This window comes from Lepus europaeus, chromosome 10 (assembly GCF_033115175.1).
Source record: "Lepus europaeus isolate LE1 chromosome 10, mLepTim1.pri, whole genome shotgun sequence".
In the NCBI taxonomy this organism is placed as follows: domain Eukaryota; kingdom Metazoa; phylum Chordata; class Mammalia; order Lagomorpha; family Leporidae; genus Lepus; species Lepus europaeus.
The window spans coordinates 112004067-112030803 of NC_084836.1; the positions used below are offsets into that span (position 1 = coordinate 112004067).

At 48.9% G+C, this 26737-nt stretch overlaps 2 protein-coding genes across 2 annotated transcripts; both read left to right on the forward strand.

Moving 5' to 3' along the window:
* Positions 1–1281: 1281 nt before the first annotated feature.
* WFDC10A (WAP four-disulfide core domain 10A) lies at positions 1282–14456 on the forward strand. The gene is made up of 3 exons (XM_062202568.1): positions 1282–1375; positions 2285–2425; positions 14425–14456. The coding sequence occupies exons 1-3, from the start codon at positions 1282–1284 to the stop codon at positions 14454–14456; spliced, it is 267 nt and encodes an 88-aa protein (XP_062058552.1).
* A 4788-nt stretch (positions 14457–19244) lies between these two features.
* WFDC13 (WAP four-disulfide core domain 13) lies at positions 19245–23178 on the forward strand. Its single transcript, XM_062202569.1, has 3 exons — positions 19245–19332; positions 22042–22192; positions 23121–23178. The coding sequence occupies exons 1-3, from the start codon at positions 19245–19247 to the stop codon at positions 23176–23178; spliced, it is 297 nt and encodes a 98-aa protein (XP_062058553.1).
* The last annotated feature ends 3559 nt before the right edge of the window (positions 23179–26737 follow it).

Below are 26737 nucleotides of genomic sequence, written 5' to 3' on the forward strand. Positions count from 1 at the left end.
TCCTCCTGGTCTCCCATGCGGGTGCAGGGCCCAAGCACTTGGGCCATCCTCCACTGCACACCTGGGCCATAGCAGAGAGCTGGCCTGGAAGAGGAGTGACAAAGACAGAATCCAGCGCCCCGACCGGGACTAGAACCCAGTGTGCCGGCACCACAGGCGGAGGATTAGCCTAGTGAGCTGTGGCGCCAGCAGGTGTGGAATTTTTTAACTTCACGACGGCCACCATTTGGGATTTCAGACTTAGAGATGGGGAATGCTCAACCTGTGTGCGTATTTTTGTGTGTATATGCATATAAGTGTTTATATACTTACACAGGAAATACCTACTGACTTTCCCCAGAAATTCTCTCTCTCTTAGTTTAGAATAAAAAGACCAAGGACTTATGCATAAAAATGTCCTATATGACATTGCATAGAATATCAGTAAACAAATAGTTTACAATAGACCTTTTTTTAGTATTTTATTTATTTATTTGAGAGGTAGAGTTCAGACAGAGAGGAGAGACAGAGAGAAAGGTCTTCCATCCTCTGGTTCACTCCCCAAATGGCCTCAAGGGCCTGGGCCGAAGCCAGGAGCCAGGAGCTTCTTCTGGATCTCTCACACGGGTACAGGGGCCCAAGGACTTGGACCATCTTCTACTGCTTTCCCAGGCCACAGCAGGGAGCTAGATAGGAAATGGAGCAGCCAGGACTCAAACTGGCGCCCAAATGGGATGCCAACACTGCAGGCAGAGACTTAGCCTACTATGCCACAGCGCCGGCCTCTGTAGACACTTGTATAAACTGAGAACCATGGAATTATGGAACGCCATGTCTGTGAAGCATTTATGACTACGGATGGCAGGAGATCAGCGATAAAAGAAGTGAGACTGAAACATGTAAGAAGGAAAGATCGTGTAAATACACAGAGAAGGTGGAAGACAATCCAATGGAGCGTGGGCTCCTCCTAAGCAGTGAGGTTATCATTGCTTTTAATTATATTTTTCTTTTTTAAACGTAAACTATTTTGTAATTAGAAAATGTATGTAGGCTGCATCTTTCAGAAAAGATAAAATTCGTCAGCCCAGAGAGAGGGCTGGGTATAGGAAAGGAGGTGAAGCCCAATCCCACAGCACAGCCCAGGGCTCTCTTGCTCTGCCCTGGCTTGGCCAGTGGAGGCAGCGAGGAGCTGGGGGGAGGGGGGGGCGGGGGGATCCTCTCTCGCCTTCCCTCTCCACCTCCAGTCCTACAAGGAAGTCTGTGACATCCGGGCCAGACTTGGCTATGGCTCTGGTCAGAGTGATGCCGCCCCAGGCTCTGCTGCCCGTTCTGCTGCTTTGTATGCTGCTGCTGCAGGCCCAGGGAGGGCCCCGTGAGCGGACAAGAACGGTGGAGGGTAGGTGATGACCTGCCGGGGCCGTGGGGAGGGGCAGTGAGGAGCTGCGCCTGGTCTCAGGAGGACTTGGGAGCTGGGACCTCTGCTCACAGAGCTGGGCACACGCCAGGCCATCCCGAACCATGGCCCTACAGCTGGAGGTCACGACGGGGTGTCTATCTATCTATCTATCTATCTATCATCTATCCACCTGTCTATTCTAAACATCAAGAGACAAAGGATACATGTTGTGGTGAAAAGTGCAGCAGGGCTCAGAATGAGAAGGAATCCCAAGATTTATTCTTCGATCTACACACTGCACGAGGGGTAAACATTCAGAGGTCTTGAAGGGGGTAGGGGCAGGCATAGAGATGGGGTGGGTGTAGAAAGGAAAGGCATGGGACAGGCAAACTATGGGGAATACAGGGCCAAGGTGGGGCCATGCATCAGAGGGAGCAGGAGGGTGCTGGTGGGTACTGGAGACAGTGATAGGGAGGGGTGGGTACAAGGCTACTCCATCTTCTTCTGGATCTGCAAACTCTGGGACAGTGGGCGAGGGTGTGGAAAATGTCTCTGGTTTACTTGAGCTCTCGGGATCAGAGAGCAGGCTCTATAGAAGTGACTTCACCAAAGCTGTGGCCAAGAAGGGAGGCGAGGTCCTGGCTGCAGGTGTGTGGAGAGCTGTTCACTTCTACACGGCACGTGGGGAAGGGAGAGTGGGGAGACCTGGACTCTAAGACACTACCCAGCACCAGGGTTCGGTGACAAGCACAAAGGAAGCTCCCCCAAAAAAGCCTAGGACTCCAGTGAGTGGAGCGTGGGTTCCGGGGTGCTGGAGGACTCCAGCGAGTGGAGCGTGGGTTCCGGGGTTCTGGAGGGCGCTGCCTAGGCACAGCTTTCCATTCTCTTGTTCCCGCTTCTTTCTAGAAGAAGAGCTCGAAGAAGAAATCAAACTGTGTAAGAGGCCGCCTCCAATGTATCTATGTCATCGCCCCTGTGAATCACACAGAAACTGTCAAGCAAATAACAAATGCTGTGCGAGCTTCTGCGGGAACGTTTGCTTGAGCCCCAGTAAGTAGGAGACGGGGCCGTGCACCCTGCTGCCCCAGCCCGCTGTTCACACGCTGTGCCCACGTCTCATTAGCAAGGACCTCCAATCACAAGCAGGAACGCTGCCCTCTCCACTGTCTGAACTCCGTGTCCCTGTTCAATAAACCAGAACCAATGCTCAGACCCAGCCTCTCTTCTTCCCACTGCTTGTGGTCGTTAAGAACCCACTGCAGCTCCCACACATGCCCCGCCCCGCTGGGGCCCTGATCGCCAACCTCTCCCTGCCCTTCCCTTCCCCACTCCCGCTGTTTGGCCCAGACACCCCTGCCAACCCCCAGGAGGCCCCGCCCCCTGTTGCCCTGCTCAGTGAACCAGCACTATCAGGTGCGGCCGCTCCCAATGCTAAGAACATTCCTCACCCTGATGTGAGAAGGGCTTGATCAAACATGAGGTGGGTGAAGGTTAACACCTGGGGCGTGGAGTGGGAAGCCCCAGGGGTTGCCTTCCTGCCCCTGACCTTGGTCCGTCCCCACCCCATTCTCCCCAATCCCCTTGTGAGGTTCAGATTACTGTCTCCCTATAGTGAGGACAAGGAGGCCCAAGGATGCCACGTGGCCTGCCCAAGGCCACAAGAGAGAGGATCTGATGCAGCCAGGGGAGGGTGTTTCCTCTGGAGTCCTTTTTTTGATTTCTGCCTTGCATTCCCTGAGACCAAAGGCAAGCTGGGAGGTGCCTACGCTGACCCCAAACCTCCCCTGTCCATCACCCACCAGTATGGCCTCTGCTATGCTGGAAACTAGAATGGCTGGCAAGGTCTGAGACTCTGGTGTCTCTCATTAACTGAATGGTCCCACCTTCTCCCAGGCCTCTTCATTATGGGATCGCTCTTCGTTTGATCCAAGGGAACATGGAAAGGTTGGGGGACAGGTGGTTCATGGTGATGCTGCTAAGGGTGCATCCATGCAGGGTGGCTATGGGACCTTCCATGGCCCTATTGTGAGTGCTAGAAATGGATTGCCAAGGGTACAGACTCCTTCTTACCCCGTACAATCACAGCTCCTCTGAAATGACCTTGGGGCTGGGTTGGGTCACTATGGGCAACTGGAGTAGATGTGAAGAGAATTCAGGCAGGAAGATCATGCCCACAGGCCAGCGTACAGTCTTATGCTCCAATTTAGAGCTTCTTCAGTCATCCTATAAAAGCGACATCATAGATGAAAAACTCCTCCATCACACCAGAGCCCCTGGCCACCTCAGAAGCATCGCAAGGCTCCAGGGATTTCACGTTCATGTCCCTCTTTGCAAAGGGTTGTCCTTAGTCAAGGAGGCCTTGGGAAATTTCACGTGATCCACCACCAACACAGACCCTTGGGGGTAGTTGTGTCTGGGAAAGCAACAGAAGATGTCTCAAGGGCTTAGGTCCCTGCCAAGTGGGAGACCTGGATGGAGTTCCTGGCTCTTGCCTTTGGCCTGTTCCAGACCTGGCCATTGTGGTCATTTGGAAAGTGAACCAGCAGATGGAAGACTGACTCTCTCCCCACCCCCCTTCTCTCTCTGTGTAACTCTGACTTTCAAATAAATAAATAAATCTTTAAAAAATAAATATTTTTTTAAATACCCAAGAATTATTGACCCATGCCGCTGTAAGAAACAAATTTCCAGAGACCTGCTCTCTGAAGGATGGGATGCAAGGGCTGCTTGCCACGTGCCGACGTGAAAACAGAGGAATAAACTTCCACTCTGTGAAGCCGGTGAGATTAGCCTGCCAGTTCCGACGCTGTCAGACGGGGCAGGACGAGGCGGGGAGCTGGCGCCCACTGCAGGAAGGGAGCGGCACTGCAGATAGTGGTGCGGGTGATCAAGGGTAGTGAGATGGAAAAGAAGGAGCTAAGCCCACCGGGGTTGGTAAATGCATTTATTGTCAGAGGCTTGACCCTGTCCTGCCCTCAGGAAGAATAGACTGGGGTTCCTAAAAGCAGCCACACAGCAGAGCTCCGAAGCCTACTGGCCGTCAACTGGAGCAAGTTCAGGGCTTTAGCACTTAGTAGTCAGTGTCCTGAAAGAGAAGAAGGTTATACTCTCAGACGCCGGGAACTCAGACACAAACGCTCTTCTGCAAGCTTTCCAGTCCCCACGTCCACCAGCTAACAGGGCGGGACTATTAAATGTAACAACAGGAATTGTCCACTTCCGAGCAGGTGCGGCACTGGTCCACTGAACAGAAAAACGTAAAGACTGGACCTGGCCGTGTGACACGAACATGTGGGAGGGTCTGACTCTGCACATTGTGCTTAGAAATCTGGACAAAAGTCAGCCACACGGCAAACTGCTGAGTAACATCAGAAAGACAGCACAGGTGTGGAGGTGACGCTCCCCCCGCTGTCCTGGCTTGGTTGTTAATGAACCGCTTTCTGGGTTTGGGGGACACTGCCTTCTGCTACTTTCGCGCCCGGGCTTTTGTGGAAGCTCTGTGGTCAGTTCAGGGAGTGCGGCCTCCGGGAAGAGGGTGAGAATCTCCCAGCTCACCGGCTCTCTCCAGCAGATGTCTCCACAGTAGGTCCAGCAGCACGTGTGATTTTCCTGGAAACATTTAAAGCTTCTCGAACACTTGTTCCTGCAGTCCGAAACGGTTGGCTCTCCCCAGCATTCCACAATTAACAGTTCTTCCTCTGGAATGGAGACACGACAGCCAGAGGTAGGCAGGGCCCTGTGGCCGGGACCCCTCTGCCAGGCCCCCACTCCGGTGGGTCTCCCCAGTGCCGCAGAGCATGCCAGAGCGGGACTTGGGCACCCCCAGAGCCCATGTGCCTCCTGTGCGGGCTGCACTTATGCAACAGAATCCCTCAGAGCCAGAGAGAGCCTCCCCCCCGCTGCAGTGTAGGGAAGCTAGGCCAGGGCGGGCAAGGAACAGGTTCCCTTGTCCTCTCCAAATTTGTATCGCTCTTGCCCTTTCTCCTCAACACCTCCATCCATACCCTTTTCTTCTTGGATGACCCCCGACCTTGTCACAGTAGAAACCCCTCTCACGACTCGTTTCTGTCTCTTCAGATTCTGGGAGATTCTGTCACTACCAGCATGTGCAGGTTGAGGGTCCCTTATCCAAAACGCATGGGGAACCAGATATTTTTTGGCTTTGGGATTTTTTTTTTCAAATACTAGAATATTCGCATATACATAACAGGCTGTCTTTGGGGATGGGAACCAAGTCTAAATACAAAATTCGTTCTCATCTACATCTTATACACACAGCCTGAAGGTAATTTTATACAATATTTTTAATGCACCTGCATTTTGACAATGACCAGTATCACAGTAGATAAGGCATGAAATTTTCTACCCACAGTGTCAGGTGAAAAATCAAAGTTCTGTATTTTGGGGGCCAGTGCTGTGGCATAGCAGGTAAAGCCTACATCCCCTGTAGGCGCCAGTTCGAGTCCCAGCTGCTCCATTGCTGATCCAGCTCCCTGCTAGTGCACCTGGGAAATGGTGGAAGACGGCACAAGTGCTTGGGCCCCTGCATACTCGTGGGAGACCCGGAAGAAGCTCTTTCCTCCCTTGGGCTTCAGGTTGGCCCAGCTCTGACCAATGCAGCCATTTGGGGAGTGGACCAGTGGATGGAAGATCTCTCTCTCTCTTCCTCTCTCTCTGTAACTCTGCCTTTCAAATAAATAAATACATCTTTAAAAAACAGCTATGGATTTTGGAGCATTTTGGATTTCAAATTTCCAGACTGGGGATGCTCAGCCTGTATTAGGAAATATCCACTTGGTGCTCATCCAAGTAAGCACAGCTAGGGTGCAGCAGTTCTGAAGGGGGGGAAGTAGGAGCGCTGTGTCGGTGCCCCGCCTTCTTTCCAGCCCGTGAAATGTATATAAAACTAGGCTGATCCTCATTGCCATGCTCAAGGTTGGAACAGGAAGCAGTAAAGGACATCAGCTTGGGAATTCCTTGGATTTCTGTGCACACAAAGGGTCTGGAGGTGGTCCTGAGTCAGATGTGCCAGGCATGAAGCCCCTCGCTTGTCCAGGAACAGGCATAGCCCCTCCTCCCTTGGCCACCCACCCAGCCTCACACCTACTGCTGTATCGTTTCTTCATTTCTCCCAGCACAGTCGGCAGCACCAGGCAGAAGAGTGTCAGGACGAGTGGTGTGCAGAGCTTCATGGTGCTGACCAGACGGGTCCGCATATATGTCGTCGGGGGCTCCTTTCTTCCTTCTCAGTTGCTGTTGGCAATCTGGACACGGAAAGCGGGGGGAGAGGTATGAAGCAAGATGAAGGGCTTCTAAGAATTCTTCAGGGGCTGGCATTGTGGTGTAATGGGTTGAGCCGCCACCTGTGACACTGGCATCCCATATGGGCGCCGGTTCAAGCCCTGACTGCTCCACTTCTGATCACTCCCTACTAATGAGTCAGAAGATGGCCCAAGTGCTTGGGGCCCTGTACCCATGGGGGAGACCCAGATGAAGCTTCTGGCTCCTGGCTTCCACTTGGCCCAGCCCCAGCCACTGTGGCCATTTGGAGAGTGACCAGCAGATGTAAGATATCCCTCTCTGACTCTGTCTCTCTCTCTCTCTCCATTTTGAATAAATAAAAATAAATCTTTTTAAAAAATAATTCTTCATGCTGATCTTGTAGGTATCCCTCCTGTCCCTCTGCCCACCTGACAACAGACACATACCCGACCTGAGCGTCTGCTTTGCTTACATCACATTTGCTAATATCACATTTTCTTTATTGACAGACATTTAGGTGTAGATGTGGAATCTTGGCTCTTGTGAGTAATGCTGAAATGAACATGTTTCTTTGGATCTCTATCAAGAAGTGGGATTCCTAGATTGTATGTTAGCTCTATTTACTGTTCTCTGGGGTTACATATTTTACATACCCACAACCATGTATGGGAGTTCCCTTTTCTCCAGATACTTTTCACGATCTATCATCTTTTGACTTTTTGATCATAGCTATCCTAACATGGGTGAAGCAATATCTCATTTTTTGTTTTTTATTTGCATTTCCCCAGTGATTGATGAAGTTGAGCATCATACAATGTTGGACATCTACATGTTTTCTTTGGAGATATGTCTAGTCAGATTCTTCGCCCATTTCTTAATTGGATTATCAGTTTTATGCTGCTCATTTGTGTGAGTTCCTTTTGTATATATATATATATATATATATATATATATAGAGAGAGAGAGAGAGAGAGAGAGAGATAGAGAGAGACATAAAGACAGGTAGAGTTAGACAGTGAGAGAGAGAGACAGAGAGAAAGGTCTTCCTTCCATTGGTTCACCCCTCCAAATGGCCATTACAGCCGGCGCGCTGCGCCGATCCAAAGCCAGGAGCCAGGTGCTTCCTCCTGGTCTCCCATGCAGGTGCAGGTGCCCAAACTCTTGGGCCACCCTCCACTGCCTTCCCAGGTCACAGCAGAGAGCTGGACTGGAAGAGGAGCAACCGGGACTAGAACCGGTGCCCATATAGGATGCCGGTGCCAAAGGTGGAGGATTAACCAAGTGAGCCACGGCACCGGCCCTATATTTTGGATATTAACTCTTCATCAGATAATTGTTTGAAAAATATTTCCTCCCTTGGGCTGGCATTGTGGCGAAGGGCGTTGAACCACTGCCTGTGATGCCAGCAGCCCATGTCAGAGCACCAGGTCAAATCCTGGCTGCTTTGCTTCCCTTCCAGCTCCCTCCCAGTGCACCTGGGAAAGCAGCAGAAGATGGCCCCGGTACTTGGACCCCTCCCACTAACGTGGAAGACCCAGATGGAATGTTCCAGGCTCCTGGCCTATTCCTGGTGGTTGAGGCCACTTGGGGAGTAATATAGTGGATACAAGTTCTCTTTCAGTCTGTCTCCTCTTCTCTCTATTTTTACTCTGCCTTTCAAACAAGTAAATCTTTTTTAAAAAATAAAAAGAACATATTTTCTCCCATTTTTAAAATTGTGACTCAATTTTGTTGTTTCTTTTGCTGTACAGAGCTTGTTACTTTGATGCAAGCCCACTTATTTATGTTTGATCTTACTTGTACTTTTGACGTCTTCTCCAGGCCATTGCCAAGGCCAATGTCAAGATTTTTCCCTACAATTTCTTTTAGTAATGTCATGATTTCAAATCGAGCAATTATGTCTTCAATGCATTTGAGTTGATTTTTGTGTAAGATGTAATATGGAGTCCAGCATAATCCTTGTATGTGGATATCCAGTTTCCCAACACCGGTTTTTGAAAAGACTCTCCCTCCTCCATCCCATTGCACACTCTTGGCACCCTTGTCAAAGATCAGGAGACCCTATGGGTGTGGAGGTGCAGTGTATGTGTTTTCGCACTCTGTGTTCTGTTCCATTGGTCTATATGTCTACTTCCATGGCGGTACCATGTTGATTTGATTGCTGGAATTTGATAATACTCATATATTTTGAATCCAGGAAGTGTGGTATCTCTAGCTTTGCTCTCCTTGGTCATGATCACTTTGATTATTCAGGGTTTTTGATGCCATGTGAATTTTATGACTTTTTTATTTTTGTAAAGACTATCTGAAATTACCAGAAGAAAATGTAGGGGAAACACTTCAGGACATTGGTGTAGGGGATGACTTTTTGGGTAAGGTCCCCAGAGGACAGGCAACAAAAGCAAAACTAGATAAACGGGATCATATCAAACTCAGAAGCTCCTGTGTAGCAAAGGAAACTATCAATAGAGTGAAGAGACATTCAACAGAATGGGGGAAATATTTGCCAACTACTATCAACAAAGAATTAATATCCAGAGTATATCTGCAACTCAAAAAAATCGACAACAAAAAAACAACCAATTCAGTTATGAATGGCCAAAAGACCTAAGTAGACTGTCTCAAAAGAAGAAATACAAATGAACAACAATTATGTGAGAAAACTGTCAATATCACTAGCCATCAGGGAAATGCAATTAAAAACCATAATGAATTATCACCTCACCCTTATCAGAATGGCTGTTACCATATTCCACTCTCATTGCCTCCAAATCTGCTAATCTCTTTGTCTTCTGACACCGCAGGTTTTTATGCTCTCCTTCCTTGGCAGCTTGGGCTTCACGCAGTAACGCACAGTCCTTTTCTTCCTCCAAGCCTGGGGGTTGATTTGAGAATCTCGCTGACTCATCCATGCAGCTCACTTTAAATCTTACTCCTTTTCCCTTCTAGCTCACTCATAGCTCTCGCTGCCTCCAGTCGGCTGTCTGTTATCTCTAATTGGTTTTACTGTTCAAAGTATTTGACTGTGTTGGTCGATGCATTTCTCATTCAGCTTTATGAAATGCATTGACTTGAAAAGCATTCTGTCCACTGTTTGTAGCCATTTTTCCAAACACTCAGCCTGTAGTTCACCTGTCTATGCTTCCGCTTCCAGGGACCTGACTGTAGCCATCATCTCGGCCAACTGGCAAACCCTCCAAGTATTCTGTGGATATTTCCGTTTCTCAGCCTTTAATTCTGCTACTATAGCCTCTACATCTGTTAATTTCTGACACAAATGAGCTTTTCATGTAGTTCTTTATCTTTTTCCTGTTTTGCAAGCTCTGACCCACATTGTAATTTTTTCTTCCAAAGTACTGGAAAATCCTTATTTATGGTTTTCAAGTTCTAGTTTGAGAAATCTATGTTCCTAGTGAAACTTAGTATAACCAGCTCTTTGCTTTTCTACTTCATTTGGGTTCTAAAAAAGGTTCTCTCACTGGAGTTTCAAATTCTTGTTGTATCTGTGTTCTTCACATAATTCCGATTGTTATGGAGTTAATACCTGCAGTTTCAGTTCATCTAAGTCTTCAGTTTTCTGTAGTAATTCCCCTCTTAGCTCCTCAAGCAACAGCTGGAGTTTCTCTGGTGAGTTTGCTCTTAATCTAACAGGGGCTTGAGTTCATGTACACATCCTGTAACCGCACGTGTTCAGCTTTGAGAGTCTGATCATCAACTTTATGACGTTCATATCCTAACTATTCATCCATCAACACCTTTTGAAACTCAGACTGGGAACTTGACAGCCCAAGGTCCCCACCAGGAGGAAATTTTTGGGAAAAGTCTCCATTTTGGTAAATGATCTGACAACCACGTGTAAAGACAAATTCTGGCTTCCTTAAGGGTTTAGTTTTCTCTCCAAGAATGTTTCCCTCTTCTTTCTCGCTAAGGTGGAATCTCAGGAAGTCAAACTGCATCAGACTCACAAACAGTCTTCACAACATGCCACATAACACATAGCAGTGACCGGTGTTCCCAGAGCACTCACCACAGGGGCACCTCCGCCAGCACCCACCCGGCTCTGCTTGTGGGGACACTGGGGCTAACATCTGACATGTTGGCCTGAGCCACCACTACTAGAGAGGTCCCCGTGACCTCTTGTGCTCCAGGCCAAAGAGGAAGAGGAGGAGCAGGGCCAAGCAAATCCTCAGACTCCTGACCCTGGAGACATCTCAGGTCCCCTGGGAGGGCTCCAAGGCTGGAGAAAGCAGTGGCAGAGACAATGGAGAAAAGTCCGGCTCCTCCTCAGGCTCCTCCTCAACTGGCCTCATGGGTGCAGGGTCAGCCCTGTTGCCATCATCAGCTCAGATACGATCTCAACGCACTACCTCTCACCTCTCCAGCCAGATCCAGAACTTCTGTTTAGTTCTTTTTTATGATTTTTATCTCTTTATTGAACTTCTCCTTTCAGTAGTGTGATATTATCCTACTTTTCTTTTGTCTATATGCATTCTCCTTCCAGGTTTCCCACACGGGTGCAGGGGCCCAAGGACTTGGGCCATCTTCTACTGCTTTCCCAGGCCATAGCAGGGAGCTGGATGGGAAGAGGTGCAGCTGGGACTCGAACCGGCACCCATATGGGATGCTGGCGCTGCAGGCTGGGGCTTTAACTCACTGCGCCACAGCGCCAGCCCCTATATGTGTTCTCTTAAGCTCACTGAGCTTCATTAAATGAATATTTTGACTTCTATGTCAGGCAGGTAACAGATCTCATTTTGGGGTTCAGTTATTGGTGCTTGATTTTTGTTCTTTAGTGTTGTCATGTTTCCCTGATTTTCTTAATACTTACACATTTGAGAAAGCAATTTTCTCTTCCAGTCTTTATTGACTTGCTCTAATAGTTCATACCTTTAGTTAGACAACCCAGATGAGGTTCTCAAAACCTACTCCACAGGGCCAGCACTGTGGCGTAGCAGGTAAAGCCACCACCTACAGTGCTGGCATCCTATATGGCACAAGTTTGAGTCCTGGCTGCTCCACTTCCGATCCAGCTCTCTGCTATGGCCTGGGAAAGCAGTGGAAGATGGCCCAAGTCCTTGGACCCCTGCACCCGGGTGGGTGGGAGACTTGGAGGAAGCTCCTGGCTTCAAATCAGCATTGTGGCCATCTGAGCAGTGAACCAGTGGATGGAAAACTTCTCTCTCTCTCTCTCTCTCTCTCTCTGTCACCCACCCCTCCCCGCCTCTCTGTAACTCTGCCTTTCAAATAAATAAATAAATCTTCAGGAAAAAAAAAACACTCCATGCTTTTCTCTTTCCTTCTTGGCAGGGAAGTCTTAGGGTTGTGAGCCATCTCTCAAATGACACTGTATGCTGACCTCAGGGTCCTATGAAGTGCCACCTACAAGGTGTTGGAAACACAATAGCAGGTGTCTGAGTCACCTGAGAATGCACTAAGGTGGGAGGCTCGCTAAAGTGAAGATGACCACGGAAGATGACAGCTTGTACTATGGGGTTCGATAGAGTAAAGGATACAAGAAAGAGCAGGCATGGCGTTGTCCTAGATGCAGTCCACACAGACAGCTGGGAAGGCCATGGACCTCAGCAGCAGGAAGAAGACAGTGAATGGTCAGGTGCCTTGAGTCTGGGGACGGAGTCACAGTAGACTGACCAGAAAAGAGATGGATCCAGCCAGATCAAGAGAATTACAGGTAAGAAAGTTTCATGAGTTTGGGGGGAATGGCTGTTGGAGGCACTCAAGGAACCCACGGAAGCAGCCACAACAGAGTCTGCAGCAGTGCTAAGCCACACGGTCTAACAGCTCTTGTCAAAGAGAGCACCTCTGAACACTTTCATCTTTTGCTCCCCTTCCACCTCCAACCTGGCAATGGATCGGCTAGAAGAGGAGAGCAAGCTGACCGCTCTCCTGCACAATGCCCTGCTTCCAGATCAGGGGAGTCCACAGTGTTAAGTCAAGCGTAGCATCTGACTATTAAGCTGGGTTCAGACTTGTTATATTCTAAATTTAATTGTGTCTTGTGACCCAAGAAGAACCAGAAAGTTGAGTTCTGTACCCAAGCTCTCACACAGAGACAAGAATAGAACCAGCTGCTTCAAGAAAACTCAAAGGGCCAAAGGACAGCCTTTGAGTGCTTTAGCAAGAACCTTTGGAGCGTGGGCACTTCCCCAGCAGGCTAGTCACACCTACCATTAGTGTTTCCTCATTTACCCAAGACATCTCAATATTTGTCATTTGTGTGTCCCTTTCTTAATTTTTTTAAGTTTTTGATTAACATGAAATACCTGTACATTTTGTGGGGTATGGTGCAATATTTCAACACATATAAACAGCATAAACCAATCATCTAGCTTCTATTTGATGTATTTTGATTACGGTTCACACACATACACACACACTAAAACTCACATTGGGGTTTAATTCTTCAATGTAGCAGTGTTGGGAGGTAGGGACTAGTGGGAGATGTTTGGGTCATGAATGGATTGATTTTTTTTTTTTTTTTTTTTTTTTTTTTTTTTTTTCAGATAGAGTTAGACAGTGAGAGAGAGAGACAGAGAGAAAGGTTTTCCTTCCTTTGGTTCACCCTCAAAATGGCCACTACAGCCGGAGCTACGCCAATCTGAAGCCAGGAGCCAGGTGCCTTTTCCTGGTCTCCCATGTGGGTACAGGCACCCAAGCACTTGGGCCATCCTCCACTGCCTTCCCTGGCCACAGCAGAGAGCTGGACTGGAAGAGAAGCAACCGGGACTAGAACCTGGCGCCCATATGGGATGCTAGCGCCGCAGGCAGAGGATTAACCAAGTGAGCCATGGCGCCGGCCCCGGATTAATGCTCTTCTCAAGGCAGTGGATTGGCTATCATGGGAGTTTGACCCCCTTTTCCTTCTTCTGCAAACGCCCCCTTGCTCTTCCACTGGGATGCAGAAGCCAACCCGATGCTGGCACCAATGTCTTGGCCTTCCCAGTCACCAGGACCATCAGTCCAAAATATAATCTCTTTTCTTTATAAATCACCCAGTTCAGAGAATCTGTCATAGCAATAGAAATTGGACCAGGACACTCTTCCTTAGGGAAAAAAGTGCCATCAGTAAATTTCTTGAAACTACATTTTTTTTCAAACCTGCTATTAACTTAAGAGCAAAATATATATACCCAGAAATGTGTTGATCCTAGGTAAAGGATGCTCTCTGCTTCATATTCTGGGTAGTTGTTTCCAGACTTTTTTTCTCCGTTAATATTGGTTTATTCTTCCAAAAGGGTACATATCTTATCCTAACTACATGAGGGAAATTCTCTCCCATTTGGCACACCACAATGAGGACTGTTGGTATAGCACTGGTCAGACAGCAAAACACACACACTGAAGTCAGAGAGACCTTGGCTTGAATCCAAGCCCTACACATTTAGCTGACGTAAATTGGTTAAACACATAACTCCTCGGAGCCCTAGTTTCCTCATCTACTAGCACCATCATTGCAAATGTTGACCAGCTGACACTGAGCGTTGGGCCTGGAGCACAGTGCACGGAAGTACACACTGACTGTTAGTAGTAGTCAGCGCCCAGGTTATGTCTGTGTTGGTCTCCCCATTGGAACAACACAGACAATAGTTTATCCCACAAGCCAGGTGCTGTCCTGATGCGGAGGCATGACCTGGACAGGGAGCCTACCCAAGCAAGCCCAAACCAGAAACGGGATCACACGCACAGCCCCAGGAGCCCGACCTGCACCTACCGCGGAAGTTGGAGTAGCTGGTGATCGCTTTGCTGATGACTCTTCTGCCTCGCTGTAGGGAACTGTGGGACCCTGGACAAGGGCAGGTAGTGAGCAGAACAAATGTAAATGACTCAGATGTTAATCGTGCTTTTAGTTGTGGCGCAGATCGGTGAGTTCTCTGCCGGATCGCAAGTTGAGTCCATACTGAACACTATCTCTACACTCTGTTCACGGAGTACTTTTCTTTTTCATTTTGCTGCAGGCAATATAGATAAAAACAGAACACTGTGGACATGCAGGAGCCTCACCTTCCCCAACACACACACACACATGCAGACACACGCATGCACACACATACACACACGCATGCACACACATACACACACATAAACACACATACACACATATACACAGACACACACACATACACACACATACATATACACACAAGCACACACACATACACACACATGCACACACATACACAGAGTAGTCTGGGTGATCATAGAAGTGAGGGAAGGATACGTTCCCATTTTTTCTTCCACATTGTATGATGATCTCTATAAAGCTCACCCATCTTTATATCATTTTCTCCGTTGCAGGCATTAGTCTAACTCTACCTATCACCAACTTCTTGTGGCTTTTGTGCCAACAAAAAGCAAGATCGCTCCCAATAGGGCTTGGAAAAGGCCAGTGTGAAGATGTAAACTGGATTCAGATCCTAGCTCCCACTTATGTTGAACAAGTCGCTAAATCTCCTCTTGTGTAAGTGAGGATAGGAGCAGCACTTGTCCTCATAGGATTGTGGTGAGGAGTCCATGAGTTTTTATATGTTAATTTCTGAACTCTTGGGGTTGGCATTGGGGCATAGTGGGTATAGCTGCCACCTGCAGTGCTGGCATTCCATATGGACGCCAGTTTGAGACCCAGCTGCTCCACTTCCAATCCGGCTCTCTGCTATGGCCTGGGAAAGCAGTAGAAGACAGCCCAAATCCTTGGGCCCGTGCACTCTCATGGGAGACCTGGAAGAAGCTCCTGGCTCCCAGCTTTGGAGTAAACCAGCAGATAGAAGATTTCTCTCTCTCTCTCTCTCTCTCTCTGTCCCTCTCTGCCTTTCAAATAAATTAATTAATTTTAAAAAAAAGTTCTGAACTCAATGTCTGACAAATAGGTAATGCTAAATAATGTTTTTTGATAAATCAGTGAAACATTTACACAGGGAAGTATCCATAATCACCCAATTTAACATCAATTTCATTACCTGTCAAAAATGTAGGGGCTGGCATTGTGGCATAGTGGATAAGGCCACTGCCTACACTGCCATCATCCAATTTGAGTGTCATTTCAAGTCCCAGCCGCTCCACTTCCAATCCAGCTCCCTGCTAATGTGCCTAGAAAAGCAATGGAAGATGGTCCAAGTGCCTGGGCCCTTGCACCCCCATGGAGGACCCAGATGGAGTTCCAGGTTCCTGGCTTTGCCCTGGCCAAGCTTTGGCTATTGTGGCCATTTGGGGAGTAAACCAGTGGATGGAAGACCTCTGTCTCTTCTTCTCTATCTCTGCCTTTCAAATAAATAATAAATAAAACTTTAAAAATGTACTCATAATAAGTAACATTCTCAATGGCTCTATGAGTTTAACATTACCATCTCCCTATTTTCCAAATGCAGGAACTTGCTCAGGGACACACAGCCGTGACAGGTAAGGGTACGAGAGGAAGTGAGTCCAGAGCCAGCTGTACCAGACAGTGAAGCCTCCAGATTCTCTGGGCCCTGGAAGCCATGATAGACCTGGGCAAGTTCCCATCTCCAAGGCAGTTTCTCCAGCTGCCCCTTCGAGACTACCAATGGGAAGGAGACACCTGGGGCCTAAGCTGGCTGTGAGTGGCTCTGGGTAAGTCCAGAGTGGGGCCTGGAGTACTTCCAGTTACTTGGGCCAGAAAATGGAGAGGGAGTGGACAAGAAAAAGAAGCCTCTAGGGCTGGCGCTGTGGCACAGCGGGTTAAAGCCCTGGCCTGAAGCACCGGCATCCCATACAGGTGCAGGTTCTGGTCCTGGCTGCTCCTCTTCTGGTCCAGCACTGCTATGGCCTGGGAAAGTAGTGGAAGATGGCCCAGGTCCTTGGGCCCCTGCACCCATGTGGGAGACCCAGAAGAAGCTCCTGGCTCCTGGCTTCGGATCGGCACAGCTCCTGCCATTGTGGCCATCTGGGGGAGTGAACCAGTGGATGGAAGACCTTGCTCTCTGGCTCTACCTCTCTCTGTAACTCTTTCAAATAAATAAAATAAATCTAAAAAAAAAAAAAAAAAGATAGCCACTCTTGCTCATTTAAAAAAAAAGCAGCAGCAGCCTGTGGATTTCCCCACCCTCTTGCTTCTGTGCCTTTGTCTCCTTGCTCCTCGCACCTTACGCACCCTTGGCTTTGAGCTCTCCACGGGCGCCTCATCACTTCACCCACTTGCTTTCCATGCTCTTCTTTTCATGCTATCGCTTCATGCTTCTGTAGCAACACAAAGCACATGTATGCTTAGTGTTAGCAGTAGATTCCAGGAATTATCCATTTTAGCTGAAGAATAGTCCATAGGAGATATCTAGATAGATAAATAGATAGATGATAGATAGATAGATAGATAGATAGATAGATATCACATTTTCTTTATTCATTCACCCATCAGTGGAAACCTTGGTTGAACCCATACCTTATCTATTTTAATAGTGCTTTAACACTATTGGGGATGCAAACTTCTCTTTGAAATAATAATTTCATTTTCTTTAAATACATAAAAATAATCAGTGCCAGTATTCCTGGTATGGTTTTTTTTAAGATTTATTTATTTACTTGAAAGGCAGAGTTACAAAGAGGCAGAGGCTCAGAGAGAGAAATCTTCCACCTACTGGTTGACTCCCCAAATTGCCACAACAGCCAGAGCTGTGCTGATCCGAAGCCAGGAGCTTCTTCCGAGTCTCCCACGTGGGTGCAGGGGCCCAGGGACTTGGGCCATCTTCTGCTGCTTTCCCAGGCCACAGCAGAGAGCTGGATTGGAAGTGGAGCAGCCGGGACTCGAACTGGTGTCCATATGGGAAGCCAGCACTACAGGCAGCAGCTTTACCCACTATGCCACAGCGCTAGCCCCATTTTTTTTTTTTTTTTTTGGTATTTCTATTTATTAGCAATTGGGGAGCAACCATACTATTTTCTACAGTTGCTGTACAAATTTGTATTCTCACCAGCAATGTGTAAGAGTTCCCCTTTCTCCTGATCCTTGTCAGCATTTGTTATTTTTGTCTTTTTTATAACAGCCATTCTTACAAGGGTGAGATGGTATGTCACTGTAGCTTGAATTTGCATTTCCCTGTTGATTAGTGATATTAAACATCTTCCCCATACACTCATTGGCCACTCCTATTTCTTTTTTAAGAAATCTGTATTCAGGCCCTTTACCCATCTTTAAAATATCTTATTAAGTCATTTCCGTTCTTGGCATATTTTGTATATCAGCCCCTTGTCTGATGTATGATTTGCAAATACTTTCTCCCAGTAAGTATGTTATGTTTCCTTTTCACTGGGTGAATCCTATTTATTTTTATTTTACTGCCTGCTCTTCTGAGGTCATACCCAAAAAATTAGTGCCCAGACCAATGACATGGACGATTCCCTCTATGTCTTTATAGTACCTTTCACAGTTTCAGTTCTTACATTTAAGTCAATTATCCATTTTGAGTTGATTCTTACATAAGTGATGAGGGAAGAATCCACTTAGACTCCTCTGCACGTGGATGTCTTCTTTTTAACATCACGTATTGAAGTCTCCTCTCCTCGTTGTATACTCTTGGCACATTGTTGAGAATCTGTGGCTTACTTAGGGGCTTTTCATTGGCTGTGTGTGTTCTTATGCACTTCCATGCTATTTAGATTACTATAGCTGTGTAATACGTCTTGCATTCAGTCGTGGAATAACTCCAGTTTTGTTCTTTTTGCTCAAAATGGCATTGGCTATTTGGAGTCTTTTGTGGCTCAATATGAATTTTAGGATTTTTTTCTATTTCTGTGAAGAATGACCTTGGAATACTGACAAGGATTAAACCTGTATATTACTTTGGATAGTATGGACATCTTAAAAATATTAATTCTGTACCCCCATGTTTATTGCAGCTCAGTTCAAAATAGCTAAGATATGGCATCAACCCAGATATCCATCAACTGATGACTGGATAAAGAAAATATGATATATATCCACTATTGAATACTACTCAGCCATAAAAAAAATAAAATTCTGTCTTTCACAACAAAATGGCTGCAACTGGAAACCATTATGCTTAGTGAAAAAAGGCAGCCCGAAAAGGACAAATATCATGTGTTTTCTCCGATATGTGCCAGTTAAAATGTATAGGGATGAAATGGACATCCAGTGATCTGATTGTTGCCTTTGGCCCTTGTGTAGACTCCTGTGGAACCGTGGTCTTCCTACATTTTACTGGTTGAATATTCTGCTTAGTGACAGATGAAACCTGAGGTCATAGAGTGGACTGAAATTATGTCTTTGCAAAAGTTAAAGAAAAAGAAAAGAAAGGAAGGCGTGAAGGGGGTGGAGGAAGGAGTGGGAGGGCAGGGCAGTGTGGTTGTCTGCTTGGAACTGCCCTCTGTGAAGTACATGAAATCTGTCCTCTTCATAGCAAAAACCAATTTTTAAAGGGGGTGTGGATTTAAGAACGCTGCCAGGCCCTGTAGTGGTGTGACTGGGAGGTGCTTGGGTTTCTGTCTGGTCCCTCGGGACTAGAATCCACAGGGGAAGAGCAGGTGCAGCACGCCTCCACAACCCTCTTCCCCTCTCCTCCTTGAAGCAGTGCTGGTCCAACCCAGCCATCCCTGGCCAAGACTCACCCATGCTGCCTGCACCATGAAGCCTGTGCTCCCTCACCACTTCCTGCTGGTGCTCTGCCTGGCGCCGCACCTGGTGCCTGGGAGTCCCAAGGAGCGCATAATGAGTAGGTGCGGGGTCCGGGCCCAGGGGAGGGGAGCAGCCAGTGCAGAGGAGAGGATCCGAGAGCAGACAGCCTGGCACACCTCCTGAAACAGCGCAGGGTCCCATTCGAGAGTCCAGGCTTCACCGTCACCAATAGCTGGGTTTGAACCTCTGCTCCGGTTTTGTATTGCAGGACCCTGGACAGAGTATCTGAGCCTCACGTTTTCTCCTTACCATGGGTATTAAGTACGGTAGGATAGTCGGGAGGAGAAACTCAGATAGTGCAGGCAGATACGGGCGCCCTTTCTAGCCGCGGTACATGCCGGTGAGTTCAAATGCTATCAGCTTCATCGCCGAGCTTAGTCTTGCTGCTCCTTGTTCCTTCATGGATGCTTGGTCCCACTTCCCAGTCATTAAAAGAGAGAAGAAAAATGAAGCTGGCAAAGATTCAAGCTGGACTCTACATAACCGTGGCCTGGGAGGGTGTTTCTTTAAAGGAAATGACAGGAAGTCTTGTGCTTTGCTTTATTTAAAAATACAGAGGTGCTGAACAATTCACAGTGGCTATTACCAATGGGACGACGTAGAGCTCATCTCAGCAGCCTCCGCTGCCCAGCTCAAGCTAGTAAGAGCAGCGGTGTCGGCCCTGGCCAGCACCAAATGAGGCAAGAACACCCATTCACCAGGCACACACTCTTCCACAGGGACAGCACGGGAAGGGGGATATGTGCGGTGGCTCAGGGGCCCAGGAGAGTAGGTCCCGTTTCAGGAGTTCCGCGGAAGCTATGCAGCAGGTTTGTAGGAAAGAGAGGGGCTACATAAGCTGCGAGAGGATGAGAGCAGAGTTCAGTGGAGGACCAAGGAGTACAAGCTGAGCAGACACCAAGAGGCTCTCCTTAAAAAGCAATAACCGGGGCTGGCACTGCGGCGCCGGCATCCCATGTGGGCGCCGGTTGTGGTCCTGGCTGCTCCTCTTCCAATCCAGCTCTCTGCTGTGGCCTGGGAAAGCAGTGGAAGATGGCCCAAGTGCTTGGGCCCCTGCACCCATGTGGGAGACCCTGAGGAAGCTCCTGGCTCCTGCCTCCGGATCAGCGCAGCTCCGGCCATTGCAGCCAACTGGAGAGTGAACCAGCAGACAGAAGACCTTTCTCTCTGTCCTTCCCTCTAACTGTCCATAACTCTGCCTCTCAAATAAATAAATAAATAAATAAAAGCAGTAACTGCTGTGAGCGAGACCGAGGCCAAATACACAGATGGAAACAGGACTTGAGAAGGGCGCCATCTTTGGGATTCCTGGTTCGTGGCCCCCTTCCCGTGCTGTTCCACTGAACGCCCACCTCTTCAAAGCAGGGACAGTTCCAACTTCTCACACTGCTCCAGGGAGCCACAGATGGTTACTGGTCTCTGCCACACTGTGGATAGCTTGGACCTCAGCTTCCTTTACCCCATCTCTGGTGTCATTTGCGTAATTACAATTAAAACCCAAGCTTGTCTTTATTCATCCCTTTCAAATCATCAAATCTCTTCTCTTTTTTAAAATTATTTATTTATTTATTTATTTATTTAAAAGGCAAAGTTAGAGAGAGAGAGAGAGAATCTTCCATCCACTGGTTCACTCCCCAAATGGTCACAATGGCTGGAGTTGGGCCAATCCAAAGTCAGGATCCAGAAGCTTCTTGCTGATCTCCCATGCAGGTGCAGGGGCCCAAGCAGTTGGACAATCCTCCACTGCTTTCCCAGGCCACAGCAGAAAGCTGGATTGGAAGTGGCACAGCCGGGACTCAAACCGGTGCCCATATGGGATGCCAGTGCTTCAGGCCAGGGCGTTAACCCACTGCACCACAGCACCAGCCACCAGACTGTCCTCTAATTGCAAATACTTGCAGAGCAATGAACCAACAGATAGGCAATAGAATGTCCCACCTATGACTTTGGCTGCAAAGAAAGAGCAAGTGTTGAGGTACAGAAATTAGGGCCCCATAAGGCCTGCAGAAGGGAGTGATGGGGCTCATCATTAAAATGCCTCAGAGTTTGGGGACAGAGAGGAGACTGGGCTGAGGCTTTAGGATAGGATCTCCCAGTGCAGGTGGGTCTTAGATTTGAACAGAAATCCTCGGAGGTGGGGGAGGAAGACAGGGAGTCGAGATGCTCATTCCTCTCTAACAGAAGCGAGTGGGACTCCCTGATGCTCTGGGCTCCTAACCAGGAGGCGCCAGGGAAGAGGAAGCTGAACCTTCCCAGTTCATTTTGAAATCTTGACTTTCGCATCACAAGAGAAGTCACTCCCAGAACTCACCCGTGAAGTGGGTCCCAGCTCTCTGACCCAGCACCTTCAGCTTGCTGTGTGATCTTTCCCCTTTATCGAAACTTACCTTCTACTCACTCCTCCTATACAAGTGGCCCTTGTTACGCTAACCCTAGAATACACTACACCACTGTGTTGATGAAAGGCTGTACAACTTAGAGTCTAGGGGGCCTTGACCTCTGAGCTGCAAGGACTATGAATGGTGCACGGATCCACCAACCTCTGATCAAATATCCACGCCCTGATTTCCTGCTCAGAACTCAGAAGGCAAAAGCTAAGAACAAAACCTGGTTCAACCTCCCCAGGACCACACAAAGGCGACAAGGGCGGCAGGTTCCCTGGCAGTCCCTTGAGCTCTCTGAGTCCCGACTATTACTCCAGCCTGTTGTTCGGGCCTTTCCACAGAACACCTGTTCTGTGTTCCAGAGTACATCTTGGAACCTCCACCCTGCAGATCGGAACCCGAGAATTGTAACAGGTTCTGCACGCTGCAGGAAGACTGCCTGAACGGACTGCAGTGCTGCGCTGCCTACTGTGGGATAGTCTGCTCACTGAACAAAACTCCAAAGCGCCGAAGGTAAGGATTTCTGATGCCAGTCCTGAGCCCAGAGCCACTGGTGGGAGACCAACGGCAGATCTCTTAGCAGCCACTAGGGTCAATCCCTCTCTGTTTTGTTTTGGATGCCAAATATCCAATAACTCTCCTTCTCTTCCCCAAGGAGAGTTTCCCTGAGAGTCCTGATTGGAGGAGCACTCCTCCATTCCCAAAATACAAGGTGCTTCTCTCCACGTGACCGCACCTGTGAATCGCTGACCACACCCACAAACGCCTCCTTCCACCGCCCTCCCCTGTCCCAGAACCCACTTCACTGCAGGACCCGGGACACAGCATCTGGGGCTGCAAACATCACCAAAACCCCAAAGCCAAACGTGTGCTCCAACTTTGCTCGCCCACCTTTCTCCAGACGCCATCAGTTGGCCCCCACCCTGGAAATTCAGCACAAGGGAATCTTGGGAGGAAGCTCCAGGACAGAGGGAGGATTTTGGGGTGCTGAGGAGACATCGGGTTTCTAATTCTGTTTTGCAGCTGTCTTTCTATGACCTTGAATAAGACAGCTTTTCTTATCTCTTCTTCTCATGAGTAAAAGGGAGACCCTGGTTTCTCCTGCTTTGCAAGGCCTCGGAAGCAGCAGGAAGCTCCACCCCGGAGTTTCTTGAGGGAATCTTGACGGAATCCTTCCCTGCTGTCTTCCCCGCCCTGCACGGAAAACCCAGCACACGAAACACTGGGAAGAAAGGTGAAGGAGGACGGCTGAAGCCGAGTGCCTGGGATCAAATCCCAGCTCTGCCACTTGGAAACTGGGTGCCCTCAAACAAGGACCTCTCTCTGGGCATCAGTTTCGTCAGCTCAGTAAGCTGTAGTGAACAGGCACCAACTTCTCTCTCGGGAGACAAGCCCCTGTAATTACACCTCACATCTTTTGGGGCTCCACACTGGAATGCAGGAGCATCAGCAGGAACCTGATGGTCACTGGGTTCGCTGAGGTCCCGCCGCACCTGTGACAGCAGAACTTGGCCTCATGCTCTGGCTTCAGTGGCGACAGTAGTGGTTATTCTCTGAGAATAACACTTTACCAGGTAATACTTGAAAATATTTTTCTCCTACAGAAACAAGGCCAAGAAAATAAAAAATACTCTGCTAACCCCTGAGGCATAGCTCCCAGAGCTTTTGGTAAGTCTGGGGTCTGGCCTGGGTTCAGGGGGGCTCAGGGTCTCAGGGATGCTCCTTTCCCCCTTTAACCTCCACAGGACCAGGACCGCCTGTTCCCACAAGGTCAAAATAGCTTTTATGGCCGGCGCCGTGGCTCAACAGGCTAATCCTCCACCTTGCGGCGCCGGCACACCGGGTTCTAGTCCCGGTCGGGGCACCGATCCTGTCCCGGTTGCCCCTCTTCCAGGCCAGCTCTCTGCTGTGGCCAGGGAGTGCAGTGGAGGATAGCCCAAGTGTTTGGGCTCTGCACCCCATGGGAGACCAGGAGAAGCACCTGGCTCCTGCCGTCGGAACAGCGCGGTGCGCCGGCCGCAGCGTGCTACCGCGGAGGCCATTGGAGGGTGAACCAACGGCAAAAGGAAGACCTTTCTCTCTGTCTCTCTCTCTCTCACTGTCCACTCTGCCTGTCAAAAATAAAAAAAAATAGCTTTTATGAGGCCTCCTCTATGAATCTCTCCACTCCCAGAGGCTGTGTTTGTGCTGCCAGGGGCAGGGTGCTCCTGATAGATTCTCCATGCAGAGCAACCCAAGGAGGTGGCATCATGGCCCAAGGGGAGAACAGGACACTCAGATCAAGGAACAAGCTATTCCAGCCTCCGGATTAGTGCCCTGGGCAGGGAGTCAGGCTGAGCCCTTCACGCTTGCTGTGGCTTTGGCCTCGTGCTGCACCTCTCTGTGACCATGAACATCCTCCTGTGAAAGGGGAAGAGAACACTCATGCCTTGGGGTGTTGTGAGCTTAGCGTCAGGCCACACGCATGGAAGAATTTGGTCCCCGCACAGGCCCTGCCAAGGCTAGAAGCTGCCAGCAACTCACTCACAACATCACCCTTTCTGGGTTTCACTTTTTCTCTCTTTTTATTATTTATTTATTTATTTGACAGGTAGAGTTATAGACAGTGAGAGAGAGAGACAGAGAGAAAGGTCTTCCTTCCATTGGTTCATCCCCCAAATGGCCACCAGAGCCGGAGCTGCACCAATCCGAAGCCAGGAGCCAGGCGCTTCCTCCTGGTCTCCCATGCGGGTGCAGGGCCCAAGCACTTGGGCCATCCTCCACTGCCCTCCCAGGCCACAGCAGAGAGCTGGACTGGAAGAGGAGCAACCGGGACTAGAACCCGGCACCCATATGGGATGCTGGCGCCGCAGGCAGAGGATTAGCCAAATGAGCCACGGCGCCGGCCCTCACTTTTTCTCTCTTAAAAAGGCGAGGCCCCTGTTACGACGTTGCTGATGTTACAAGAATGGTGCACTGGAGTCCTCTGGAACTCCACCACCAAAACAGAAATAGCATTCGTTATTCGGCGAATCCTACTATTCTGTTCCAGAGTGTTCGGAAGGCAGTTAGCATGGGACCTGCTACCGGTCCTCTGCCAGTACCAGCATCCTCAGGTTAGAATGGGGGTCTTTCAGCTCGGGCTCCTTTCACTTGCCCTGTGGAAAAGAACATGGTAAGCGGAGGCAGGTAGAAGTGGTGCAGCGACGCAGGTGCGTTAACTCTGGCTTCATCCTTGCCCGGGCCCTGGTGACTCCACCACACTCACTTCCTGCTGTGCCTTGGACATGACTGACTGCTCATGCCACACGCTGGCCGTCAACGGAGGTGTCAGCATTTAGATGATCCAGGGCCCCCGCAACAGGACACAGAACTCACAGGAAGAGCCCAGCAGTTAGATCCTGCGCACAGTCTAGTTAAGGTAGTTGGTGCCACTATATTTTTATGGTAGTGTCAGAGCGTAATGGCTAAGGGGCATGCAAGGCTTGGTGAGCTCCACTCCAGTGTCTTGCCCAAAGAGACAAGACTCCATCCTGCACGTGCAGAAAAACATTGTCATATGCCTGAGGCATCCTCCATGGATGGTCATCTTGTGATTGACTTGAGACTGTACTCTTTCACATAGCATGTTTTCTGTCATGTGTGTTAGAGCCATGCGTCTGAGTGTGCAGTGTATCCTCTGCCCAGTGGGTCCCTTGGATGGACCTCTGGCGTGGGCTGGGAGGCTTGAGTGAGTGCGGGGAGAGCCTGAGAAACCACTGACCTTGCTATCAAAAAATAGTGTGGCGCTCTCCGTGACCTCCTGGCTTGAAGAACACAACATCCCAGGCAGCTTTGTCACGGTCTCCCACTAAGCCCTGGGCTCTGGAGGACGTGGTCAAGAGCTTCCAGCTCTTTAACAGGAGCTGATATCTTAGACCACAACGTCCTTCCTCTCATGTAGTCCTCAGAGCAACTATAATACCAGCGCACACACTAAGAACCTGAGGAGGGGCCGGCCCTGTGGCACAGGGGGTTAAAGCTAAAGGTTATCAAATTAAATTGAAAATTCCATGGAACCTTAGCCAATTCACTCCAGACACGCTCATTCTGGCTTGTCACAGAGCCCTATCTTTCCACTACCATAACCTTTATCACACTGTACTCTAATTGTTAAGTTAGTATTTTCTCTGTCTAGAGTACGAGTTGCATAAAAGCAGAACTGGGTCTGATTCCTTGGTCGTAAAATCCTAACACCTAGCACAGTGCCTGCGGATACATTTCAGGCTTTTCTAATAGGGACGAGAAGAGAGTGCAAGGAGTAGATTGATCCCAAGGTCTAATGAGTTACCCTCCACTGAGCGGTCAGAGCCCCTCAGGTATCTGCTGCCCACTTCGCTAATGAAGTCAGCCTCATTTTATAAGTTATCAAAGTTGTGATGTTAATCCTCAAAGTAGGCACTGGATTTTTTAAAGATTTATTTATTTGAAAGGCAGAGCTATAGAGAGAATGGGACAGACAGAGAAACAGAGAGATCTTCCATCAATACGTTCACTGCCCAAATGGCCACAACCGCCAAGTCTGGGCCAGGCCAAAGCCAGGGGCCCAGAACCCTATCTGTCTCCCATATGGGTGGTAGGGGCTTCCCAAGTGCGTTAGCAGGAAGCTGGTCCAGAGGCAGAGTAGCCAAAACTCTGATACGGGACACCAGTGTAACAGCTGGTGATCTAACACACTGAGCCGCAATGTCAACCCCTACACTATTTTTTAAAGCTAATTTATATTTACTTATGGAAACGTACTAAAAACAAGCAAGAGGCTGGCACTGTGGTGCAACATGTTAAAGCCCCAGCCTGCAGTGCTGGCATCTCATATTGGCACCGGTTCAAAGTCCCAGCTGCTCCACTTCCAATCCAGCTCCCTGCTAATGAGCCTGGGAAAGCAGTGGAAGATGGCCCAAGCACTTGGGTCCCTGCACTCATGTGGGAGACCCAGAGGATGCTCCTGGCTCCTGCTTGGGATCAGCCCAACTCCAGCAGTTGGGCCATTTGGGGAGTGAACCAAAGGATGAAAGACCTCTCTCTCTCTCTCTCTCTCTC